Source organism: Ornithodoros turicata, chromosome 1 (genome assembly GCF_037126465.1).
Source record: "Ornithodoros turicata isolate Travis chromosome 1, ASM3712646v1, whole genome shotgun sequence".
Taxonomy (NCBI): domain Eukaryota; kingdom Metazoa; phylum Arthropoda; class Arachnida; order Ixodida; family Argasidae; genus Ornithodoros; species Ornithodoros turicata.
In genome coordinates this window covers 198,593,834-198,606,269 of record NC_088201.1, presented here as the reverse complement: position 1 = coordinate 198,606,269, position 12,436 = coordinate 198,593,834, and the positions used below count along the sequence as shown (strand labels likewise).

At 49.0% G+C, this 12,436-nt stretch overlaps 1 protein-coding gene across 3 annotated transcripts in view; it reads right to left on the bottom strand.

The window, feature by feature from the left end:
• LOC135378933 (caspase-7-like) overlaps nt 1-12,436 on the bottom strand; it is a 201,420-nt gene that overhangs the window by 81,999 nt on the left and 106,985 nt on the right. For 2 of the 3 annotated variants that reach the window (XM_064612116.1, XM_064612118.1), the window contains exon 6: nt 10,904-10,972. The exons of the other annotated variant lie outside the window; for it this stretch is intronic. In XM_064612116.1, the coding sequence (XP_064468186.1) occupies nt 10,904-10,972 (69 nt within the window). The remainder of the gene's footprint in view (nt 1-10,903; nt 10,973-12,436) is intronic. 3 annotated transcript variants of the gene reach the window in all.

Below are 12,436 nucleotides of genomic sequence, written 5' to 3'. Positions count from 1 at the left end.
GAAATACACATGGTAGTGATATGATGAATGGAACGGCATCAACATTTATCACAAGAGACGTTTCCACAAAAAGGGCAGATGTTTTTCAAGAAAGCAACATGCTCCTATACGGACCTCGATTAGTCTTATTCTGTTTGTCGTACCTGGTCCCTCAGGTATGCACGATCCAAATCACACACGTGTATTTGGTTTCAGGAACTTGCTCAGACGACTTTTGCAGCCCCATCTCTATATATGTCTCAGTACTCTCTATACCAGTCGGTAGTGGTAACTCCGATAAAAATTGTGAAAAAGCAGCACCACTGCAGCAGAGGCACAATATAACAAAGATTCTGCTTCTCTTCTGCACTTCTAAAAACGCAACCCAGAGAAGTCGTAGGCGATAAAACCCAGTGCAAAGGACACCAAACGATGGTACACACACGAAGCGCTGTGTTTCAGTGCTTCTCGTGTCACCCCGCACTGGCGTTTTATCGCTTTTAATATGTACCACCAAACAGCACAGGTTTTATCGCTTTTTAAGCTGTATGTAATGCGTAAACCACAGCTCTGAATTATGTAAGCTCGCGGCTCATTTCCGGATTGCCGCTCAGTACCGTAACAGGCACGCGGCACTTGCGGCAATTCAGTGGTGGGAAGGCGTCGCCCCCCCCCCCCCCAGTGTTTGGTCAGGGGGGCGGCTGACCCCCCTTTCCCCACCTTCAGACGCCTATGCCCATAATCGTCTCCGTTCGGCGTCCTTTGGTGCGGGGAAAAGGGAAAGTTTCCTGCCATCCTCCAAGCGTTTGCCGGGGTACCCAGTCTTGCAGCCCAATGCGACGCAATGCGTGTCCGTCTTCTTTTTCTTCTCCCTCAGAGCTCACCAGTCGTTTCTTTCACAAGTGCACATGTTGAAGGAAGGCGGTTGAAAAACGTAGGCAACCGAACGGAAGCAGAGAAGTATCACACCGATCAGGCGCCCACGGTATTTCCCACTGCTGCTCGGGTTGTCCACAGCAGCGCCACACGCGGCCGCCCGCTTTTTTTTTTTTTGGCTCAGCTGCCGTTGGGTAGTGGGCCGGCCCTCTTCCCACTATGTTACCCTTCTAGAACACTGTAATCGCGGGAAGGGAGTCTCTCCGCTATCGTAGAGATAACAAGGTGCTAAGACGAAATAAGACGACAACGGGCTGCAGTGGCCTAGCTCTTTTTATCTAATTTTTATTCAGCAAAAGCAGAAGTAAAGAGCGTGTACCCTTGAGAACAAACAAAAAGAGAAATGGGCATACGATACCCTTTTAATACTTTGTGGGCCCTCCTTTCGCAGCAATAACAGACGCCATGCGCACAGATTCGTATAGCCGAGGGAGAAGGTTCACGTCTTCCCGTACTAAGGACCAGTCTGCTTCTATAAATTCCCAGAATGCACCTTTGCTCCTTATAAGCGTCCGTCTATTGCTCATTCTATTCTTCAGGATGTCCCAGACGTTTTCGATAATGTTTAAGTCCGGGCTCTGCGCAGGCCATGTCAGCTGCATTAGGCAGAGGTTGTCGAGAGGGCACTGCTCCCCTATGCTCTGGACTGGCCGTTCCCGGATGGGTGCTACCATTTCCAGCACGACGGCAGCTCCGTCCATCGAGGCAAGACTGTCCAACGCCCTCTCGACGACCTCGGCGTTAAACAGCGGACATGGCCTGCGCAGAGCACGGAGTTAAACGTTAGCGAAAACGTCTTGGGAATCCTGAAGGATAGAATAACGAAGACACGGACGCCTACGAGGAGCAAGATGCACTCTGGGAATTTATAGAAGCAGAGTGGCCCGTACTACGTGGAGACGTGGACCTTATCCGTCGGCTATATGAATCCATGCCTGTGCGCACGGCCTCCGCCACTGCTGCGAAAGGGGGGCCGACAAAATATTAAAAGAGCATCGCACCCCTCTTTTCCTTTTTGTTTGAGCTCAAGGACACGCGCTCTTTTCTTATATTTTGTCGTATAAAAAGAGGTGAAGAAAAGAAATCAAGATTACTGCAGCTTGTTGTCGTCTGCCTTCATCTTGGTGCCCCGTTATCACTACGATAGCGGAGAGACTCCCTTCCCGCGATAGCAACTCGCGCTTGGTGCAGTAGAGCGAAAACAAAACCATTTCAAAAGCGAAGTTACCACTACTACCACGGTGGGTCGCCACAAGCACCATCCCTCTGAACGAGTGAACTCGCCTGCTTCGGCTCGCCGCTAGGGTGTCTCTGCCCAGAGAAAATACGCCGGTTGCGCCTTCCGTAAACTTTTGTCCAGAACTGTACAGGGGTTGCACATTGCTTAAATAGGTCGGGTAAGTGACGTCACAATCGGTGCAAGTATGCCACGTGGCAGTTGTCCGTGAGTCATATTCTGGAACATTCCGCAAGGTCAAGTCCGGGTGGTGATGTCATTTGTCTTGGGGAGCCAGCTCAGAGTGAGCTGTACTGAGGCCGTAGCTGACAAGAAAAACAAAGAGGAAAAATAAAAGAAAAAAGGAAAGTATATCTGATTTAGACGATCAGATTCATTACTGTTGAAAGTACACTGGGATCTTCGTTAATGATTGATTGAAATTTGCGAATGAGGTAAGACTCGCGTTGATCCCTGCCTCTATCGGAGCTAAAGGTAGAATGAAGAATAACAAGGGCGACGTGATTTATTGAATGACCAGGCTGTTTGAAATGACGAGAAACAGGAAGATTTAGCTTTTTATTAACGTCCGACCGGGGGTTGTTGAACCTGATCCGAAAATATGTTTTGGTTTGACCTACGTATTGTGCTTGACACGCGTTGCACTGAATGACATAAATGACGTTGGATGAATTATAGTCAAAGTGACCATGGTGACTTCAAAAATATATGAAAATTAAATAATATATGAAATAATATATGAAAAATATATGAAGGTTACATTGGAATGAGGGTTGTCATCCCGGGCCATTTTTGCACTCCCGGGATTTCGGGGTTCTTTGTGGTCAATACAGGATCCCGCGACGGGATTTCTGTATTGTGACGAGTTCAGACGGTGCTTTCAAGTACAGTCCGGGGCGGGTCAGAATTATTGCACCCGCATCCGACCTGTACCCGCACGGTTAGATCCCCACCCGACACGCAACCCGCGTCCCGTTACCAATTGAGACCAGTCCCCCCATAGCCCCCCCCCCCCGCCTTCTTTTTTGTAAAAAAGATCACCCGACCCGCTACCCGCAACGCGATGTACGTTGAAGAGTAAACTGAGCGTACTCCCTGGTCTGCGCCTGATGATTAGATATGTCTGCGTGCATGGTTTCTTGCACGACTTCAGGGCACGTGGGGGGGGGGGGGGATGGGCAAATGCTGCTGTGACTTCAGGCATGATGATACGAAACGCGACATGGACAAAAAGGGCCACACGAGAGCTGTTGCACCCTAACGGTGTGAGCGTTTGCACCGCGCTTGTCAGAGACGTTTTACATCATATTTCGAGCGACTGCAGTACATATGCATAAGAAATTGCGCAGCTCGGTGTGCTTTCTCATAGTGTTTAGGTAAAACGTGTTCACCCCACCTGACCCGCTGCCCACTCCACCGTTAACACGCCCGCACGACACTGAAAACCTAGACTGGCTACCCGTAACAACGTGCGGGTCACCAGCGGGTGCCTGCAGGTCCCGCGAGCCGTGCAGGACTCTACTTCCAATGAGAGAACTGATGTTCTGAGGCTGGAACAACATAGAAGGGACAAATACATACAACGCCTCAAATTTGCCTAAGAAATTAACGATGAAAGTCACTGAAAAGGTTAGCTAGCTGTTGGACTCGAACCCGCATCTTCTGGATTGCCGGTCCAGGGCTCTACCAATTGAGCTAAGCTAACACGCCTTCTCAGCGACTGGGACAGAGTGGCTGGTTTGTCCCTTCAGATGACGCACCCTGGAAGTCGCTGAGAAGGCGTGTTAGCTTAGCTCAATTGGTAGATCCCTGGACCGGCAATCCAGAAGATGTGGGTTCGAGTCCTACAGCTAGCCAACCTTTTCAGTGCCTTTCATCTTTCATCGTCTACTTCAAGTCTGTCAACCTCAAGTGACTGTATCGGCGCGCTGTGCGCAGCTCAGGCGCTCTTTGTCAATTAAGCATTTTCCTGAAGGAAAGCATTCAAAGATTCGCAGTGTAGCCACATCTGCAAAATAGTGAAGGCGAAATTCTTAGATGTTATTTTTTTTCCCGCTGTGAAAATGCCACTCTTTTTCTATTCATGCACATTTCACTGTTGCACGTGGAAAGAAGGCGAGTCCCGCTACACTTCAAGTAACAGGAAATATTACTTTATAACTTCTTCATACGGTGGAACATTTCACTTTAATGACGAACAGCAACAAAAAAAGACGAATGGAAAGAAACAAAACACCAAGCAGTTTACAACACCGTCACTGCGTGCTTATCACATTCTACAGTGATTAACACACGACATGAGAAATTATAGAGCGTCGAGGGTGGTGTCCCGCTGTTCGGAACGAACTTTTGTGTAAATACAGGCTACCAAACTGAAGGCTCGTTCAGCTTCTGTGCAAGAAGAAACGACACTCAGCAAATATCCGTACGCACATATAGGCAGCGGTCCTCTGCCACCTCCAGTCATAAAAAGTGTTGTTTCCCTACACAGGAGCCAGTCTGTGACTGATGGCCTAGAAGTATTTTATTTTCCTGTCATATTTCCTCTCACGATATCCCGGGATTTTCCTATAGGAATCGCGGGACTTCGAGACGCAAAAAGTCGCCGGGATCCGGGACTTCGGATATCCCGATTGCCAACCCTAATTGTGACTGATCATAAGCCCTGTATTCTACAAATACTGATCTTACTTTGCAAACCTTCTACAAACTAATGCATCGTCCGACAGCTTCTAAAAAAACAGGTCGACGTCGAGAATGGGAGGTAACGCCGGTTCGAATCCCCGTACCAGATTCGTGTGAGGCTAGAGTGCGCCACGCATACAGAGCGTTAGAATAACAATGTCAAAAACAAGAAAGAATCACCAGAAAAAGCACGGCGAGTAAATTTGTTATCATGAGTTGAAGCTCTAAATACGCCATATCAACACAACATTTTCTCTTCCTTTTTTGCTTCTTGCAAAAAGAAGAAAATCAAAACAAGAGAGAAGAAACTAACGTTAACGTTGACGATGACGTAAATTTTCTAAAATTATTCGTGGTGCATCACCTGATACTGACTCACAGTATAGTACTCAGGTACTTCGTATTGCATGGATCTCGAAAGAACGGAAACGATTCATCCCTCCTGAAAACATTTCACCTTCACCTTTGTGAATCGATAATAGGCTTGTGGTGAAACACAAGTCCGAATGGCTATTTTGGGAGTACGAATTTTGCAGGGAACCTCTTTAGAGATAGCTGTGCTGCTGCTGGGCAACATTTAGATGGGGTGGTGTCGCCCCTTGGTGACTGATTTTTAAGCACCAGGCCAAAGGAGCATAGTGAGACCACGGGCATAAATACGAGTGTGTAACATCAATGGTATCCGCAGGGCATGGTCAACTACAGTGTGAATTTAGCAATCGCTACACATTTCGATCGAATCGCAAAAATGCGAGATCACACCCGTGGTGCTTCAAACTTTGCACACCGATAGTCATTCGCTTGATGTTTTATTCTTTTTTTTTTTTTCAAATGCTATGGCCTTTAGACTTAAAAAGCGATAAAAACCGGGCTGTTTGGTGCTACATTCTAAAAGCGATTAAACCCCAGTGCAGCGGACAAAGACAAACAAAACACAGACGAAGCACTGGCGCTCTTGTGACTCTCTTTGCACTCTTGTGGCTTTGCAGGAAAAAGTTAGAAAGGAAGCCAATTATTACCTCTTGCGTTTCCTATCGCGCGCCGATACTCTTCGGCGCGCGATACCGCTTCAGCCAATGTGAGGTTGACCCCCGTGTCGGGGACGTAGGGGAAGATGATGCCGATCATAGAGAACAGGTCACGGGCAAACACCAGATGAAAAGGAGTTAAGTTCGTAGTCGATTGTACAGCGGCGTTGTAGGCAAACGCCACGAATGGCAATAGGCAGTCCCCGTTGGTGTGGTCAGCCGAGACGTAGAACGACAGCAAATCGGCCAGCGTGTGGTGGAAGCGCTCATTGAGGCTGTTTGTCTGCGGAAGGTAGCCCGAGGATGGCGCGTGTATCACTGAACAGGCAGAGATGATGTCTTGGGTAGCTTCACGAGAAATGGGCGGCCGCGGTCGTTCACCAGGTAACGAGGGACGCCATGACAGAGTGAAATATTGTTGGTGGAGAAATCAGCTATTCCCTCAGAGTGGGAAGCGGGGCCATCTCGACGTAACGAGTTAAATGGTCTATGGCCACGATGACCCAACGGCTGCGGTAGAGGGCCGAATAGATCAATGCCGACTCGCTGAAAGGGAGCTTCCGGAGCAGCAAGGGGTGGAGCAGACCCGTATGTGGGGGAGGGGAAGGGATCCGTTGCTGAGAGGGTCGGCACGCGGTGACGTACTTCAAGACCGATCAGTATAACCGCGGCCACAAATATTTATGCCGAACCCGTTCACGTGTCTTGAAGAATCCAAGATGTCCTGACGTTGGATCGTCGTGCAGGGCATGAACAACGTGGAACCGGTAGGGATCAGGCACAGTGAGGAGGAAACGTTGACCCGTAGAGGAATAATTACGCTTCTACAGGAGGCCATCGAATAAGGCGCACTGCTGGACTTTGTGTTGGAATTTCTTGTTAGTGAAAGGCTCTGTGCCATACAGCTGACGTACAAACGTCGAGTAATACGGATCCCGGATTTGAGCTAAGCGGAGCGAAGCCGGGTCGACGGAACTCAGGGGACGTATCGTAAGTAGGGAGGCGCTGCACGAGGGAGTAGGATCTGGAGGTAGAGGGCACCGAGAAAGTGCATCAGTATTAGTATGTTTCCTCCCACATTTGTATTTGACGACGAAGTCGTATTTTTGCAAGCGGAGAGCCCAACCACCTAGACGGCCACAGGGGTCTTTCAGGATCCAGAGCCAGCAGAACGCATGGTTATCCGTGATTATTGTGAAGGGTCTGCCATAGAGGTATGAGTCGCCGAGGGACAACGCTCTGCGAGAACTGTACTGATACTATATCAACTAGCGTTAGTATGAATCTCGGCAACCAACTGGGGATCGAAGTGCGAAAGGACGGCCGCCGAAGGCAAAGCAATCTTCATGCTGTCGAAAGCCGTTTCACACTGAGGAGTCCAGACAAAGGGAGTGTCACCGCGTAGAAACTTGGTAAGTGGTGCATCAAGGTCGCAGAACTTTCGAATGAAACGGCGAAAGCAAGAACAAAGCCCCAAGAACCATCGCAGTTCTTTGATGTTCTTTGGAACTAGGAAGTCCAAAACCGCGCGGTCTTCGTCTGGGTCTGCAGATATGCCTTGCCGTGAAACTTGTTGGCCAAGGACTTTTATGTTCCGGAAGCAAAATAACATTTTTTTTTCTTTTCGATTCATCTGGAGACCGGCGGTTGCAACGTAGTCGTGCACTGAAGAAATGCGTGAGATGCGGTCTTGGAGGGTAGAAGCACATATGGTAATATTGTCACAGTAACACAGGCATATGTGCCAGCGTAGTCCACGCAAAACAGTGTCTATGATTCGTTCAAACTAGGCGGGAGCGTTGCAAAAGCCGAAGGGCATCACAAGAAACTCATAGACGCCGTCCGGCTTGGCAAACGCGGTTTCCTTAATATCGTCTTCAGACATGCGGATTTGCCAATACCCGGACCGCAGGTCGAGTGAAGAGTAGTAGATTGTCTCGTGAAAGCAGTTCATGGTGTCATCGATGCGGGCATAGGGTACACGCCCCGCCTTGTTATCTTGTCTTCGGTAGTCAAAGCTTACACTGACATCTTTCTTCGGACCAAAACAACAGGAGACGCCCAGGGACTGTTGAAGGGTCGGATAATCTTTCGAGACCGAATGTTCTGTACCTCTTTGTCAATAACATCCCGTTCAGTTGTCAGAACACGGAACGGTCATTGTCTCAGTAGGTGGGCTCGTTCCAGTGTCTGTGCGGTGCTTCACGTGCGTGGCTGATTCAAGAGGAGAGTCGCCCAAATAAAAAAAAGGAAGCGTAACGGAAGAGAATGTTCAGTAGCTTCATTCCATGCTCCTGAGGCAAGGAAACAACGGTCATGCTTCAAGTGTGGCGATATCAGCTGCTGAGATGGGCTCGTTCTCGAAGATGCGTGTATCTACCTCCACACTAGCAAGAGCAACGCGGACAGCGTCACCGCTTCACAAGCCACCAAAACGAAGCCAGCGCATAGCAAGGCGGTTTCCTTTGTCAGCGAGAGAGGTATACAGCCGTCCTCCACACGACAAAGGCTATAAGGCGCAACCCCAAATTCATTGGCAAGACAAGGACTTTCGTGCGTGATGATGACTTCAGCGAGCCATGACGACGGGATCAACAGTACGTGAATGATGCAAGTTGTCCGCCTGGGTAGGACAACGTCTTCACGAAGAGAAACTTGATGACCCGGAGGGGGCAAGTCGTCAACATCATACCTTGAGAAATGTGTCAATGAAATGTTTTGCTGCGCGCAAATTATGACGGCTGAGATCGCACTCAAAAAGTCCCAGCCAATAATCATGTCACCACGGCAGGAAGCAAAGACCAAAAAATCGACGGGGTAGCAATCGCCTTCGAGCTGTACGTGAGTTGTACAACGAGCGATGAGCAAAATTGGATCTCCAGTAGCACATGTCATTAACTGTCCAGAAAACGGGGGCCATCACTTTGCGCAGGCGCCGAGCCATGTCCAACGTGATCACGGATGAAGCAGGACCCGTGTCTATCTGAGCCTGTACAGATATCCCACCGAGAACAACATCCACGACATTGTGGGGAGAACACGGAGGAGTTTGTGACTCTTGGAACAGTGGAGTCCGCCCTCATCCCCGGACCGCAACTAGCGGTTTTCCGGCGCTGATGGCGTCCCCTGACGAAGTGCGGAACGTGCAGGGGTGAGACTTGACGGTGTCGCTGAGGGGGCGGATAACATGGCGGGTCGCGGGAAAAGTTCGCTCTGGAGCCGACGTAGTCATTGTGCTCCAACAGCATGTCATCCGCTGTTGCACGTGCACGAGAGTCGTAAGCAAAGAATGTACCTCGGGTTTTGATGCCCCGCCTGCGTCTCTGACAAAATCGGGCAGTATGACCGCTTATGTGTACGTGTATGCGTGTATGCGTGTTTCAGGGCGCCGCCATTGCGGCCGGTAACAGACAGGTGGTAGTGACGGTATGGAAGTAAAGAGATAAGTATAGGCTCTATATGCTGCGGTGAGACCGGCTGCGACGGAGTCCAGCCGGATGACGAGCGCAGTTCATGAGCATAGGACGGACGAAGTGTCGTACCGCGTCCGGCCTCAGAGCATCCGCCACGTCGTCTCGTATGAAAGGCTGCAGGCAGTAAGACTCAGGTTGCGCAGGTGGTGGACAGGCTTCAAGGTGAGTTGCTCGCTGCACTACGTAAGACAACTCCTCGCGAATCAGTTGACGAAGAAGCATCCGGAGTGCTCCCACATCCGGAAGGCTCGAGGTACCAGACACGGAAGGTTGGGCAGCGCGAAATGACGCGCTACGCAGGCCGCGCGAGCTCCGTTCCTCTTGAAGCGATCTGCACGCCTCGATCACACAGGCGGCGGTGGAAGATTCCTTCAGAACAATGTACTGGAAGGCCTTTTCAGCGATGCTTTTGGTTATATGGTTGATGATCTCGAGCTTATGCATGGCAAGATCCGCCCGAGTACAAACAGCCAGGGCGTCCTCGATATACGTATGCTGTGTAACATTCATCGTGCTGTTGGTAACCTACCGAGAGGCCCGGAGCAGCGTCCATCTTCCTAGCCGCCGCGGTGCCAAACAATTCGCGAACACTACTGTAAAAGATAGCCCAGGTCTCGAACTTCGATTCATGATTTTCTAACCAAATGCTCGCGAGGTCGGTGAGGTAGAGTACGATGTGATTCAGTTTAGCAGGATCGTCCCATCGGTTGCGTGAGCTCACGCGGTCATAGGACGCGAGCCACTCTTCAATATATTGGTTTCCAGTCCCCAAGAAAACCTGAGGATCACGCTGGCTCCGGCATCCTGAGTACGAGCCTGCGAGAACGGAGGTGCGTCATGAAGAAATGCGAGAACGGGAGACGGAGATATGGACGAAGGAGCAGCTAGTAGAAACTCAGGACTCGAAATGCGTAGCGAACTTCTACCAAACTGTTAACAAAGGATTCTGACGGGAAGAAACCATATTTATTCGGCATCGTACAGCACAGCCAAAGAATCCGCACACCAAGCAAATCAAAGAGTTCAGCCTGATGATGACGATTACGAGCTACCTTGAGAAGACCGGCTGGTTTCCCCCTCACAAGATATATGTGTATTTCTGTAAAATGCAAGTCCCTCACGCAAGACGCACAAGTGGAGCGGAATGATGAATACGATTGAAATGATGGATACGAGCAATTGATGAATACGGAACATCATCAGCGGTAGTCTGAGGATTAACGTCAGTAAATGGTGATGTTGCAAGGATACTAATCTCCCAGAGACAATGTAACATTGCGGAACTCGTTGCGTCGTAAACAATTGTGGTAAATCGTGTTTGTGTTTGTTTACGTGTCTTGCCCATCGCTCAGGCTTGCCTATCATGGAATCTTCCAGTCTACTGCAATTTTCCGCCTGTAACTTAAAATTCTCAGCTCTGCCTGTGAGTTTTACTTCCGCGCTCTTCTTGGTGTTCCTAGAATCGCTATTTATATATTTTCTTGTAATGGGCGCTAATTACGTCGTCTTCTATTTCACGAGCAAAATACACGTGTGTAAATGTACGTCATATAGATCATACTCACATCTATCAGTTGTCTGTTCACAACAGTACTTGGGTGCGAGGATGTGGATTCGTCGTCCACGTCGATCTCCTGAAATAAAAATGCGATTCTTACTTGACGGTGTCTGTACCGCGACATTTGTGAAGGGCATTGCACCAGATAGCCCTCAGCACAAAACGAGGCTAATCCTAAGCCATTGTCCTTCTATCCTCTTGGTCGTACACCTTGGTCGAAAGGGAGGGAGTTGCCTCACGACAGAAGCAGACAGTCAGGACAGAACTTCGAACAGAGACTGTTCTTCTTCTGAGCCCAGAAGAAGAACAGTCTGTGTTCGAAATATCGGTGGCTTCTGTCCTGAGGCAACTCCCTTCCTACATCTCTACCGGTTCGCTGGATTTCTACCCATCTACCTTGGTCGAAAGTTTGCTGTAGGGCCCACCTCTCGCGCGAGGTGGCACGCATTTTGATTGCGGTGTGCTGCTCGCAGACGTTGCTGCGGGTGGCTCAGATCGACATATGTATAGGTGATTCCATGCCGAACGCACTAGTCATTGCGCCCAACCTTCCCAGATGTCTTTGAAAAAACCTGTGGCTCATTGTTCCCATGCGCTTTTACGCAAATTTCAACAAAATCTCTTCTGAGTGAAGGCAAAGCATAATACTTTCGTTCCAATACGCTGTGAAGGCTGATCCCCACGTTTTATGAAGTATTTATGCCCCGAGAAAACTATAAACTTTCTGTATATTTTTCAGGACTTTCGATTTTTTTTCGTATTTACTTAATTAATTTGTGTAGGAGGCACAGAACGTGTTAAAATATTTTGAGGCGCACAGACTTGGCGCGCAGAAAAAAATCATGACTTAAGGAAATATTCCTTTTTACCAGATGTTCAGTCACCAATCGCACACGGAAGTGGTTTTGATAAAAAAAAAGACCGATTGTGTTTGATAGTATGCCCCTTGAACATTTGTTTCACAGAGATTATTTGAAGCATCATATTTGTGTTTTTGCCGGGAAAAAATAAAAAAACGTAAGAAACGCTTCACCACTCCTGCAGTCATCAGGCATTGCCCCGCAAAGCTGCCTCACTCAAGACGCATCGCCGCCGCGCGGCAAACGCACACGGGAGCCGTCCAAACCAATTTGCCGTGCTTGCAAAGACATGTTATATGTAGAAATTGTCAAGAATACTTTCGAAGCTTCACGTTATCATGAGAACGGCCGGGCCGTCTGCTATGGCGCAGTACATGCGGACATGGAATATTGGAGAGAGAGGGATGTACTTTGACGACGACGACGTGTCAGCAGTCTGCACCTATTAGGGGAGGTCGGGTGGAGAGTCGTCACAATATTTACGAGTATTTTGCTGTGAGGAAAGTACTTTCGTCAGGCTGATGAGTCCAACGCTTGATTTTACTACGATATTTTGGCTACATCACGCACATATTAAAATAGAGCCGTATTTAAAAAGCAGTTTATAAAAACACTGCTGCACACAAACTGCTCGGAGGTCATCAAGTGTGGCATTGCGCCCCAGTGACAGGGCAGGGTAC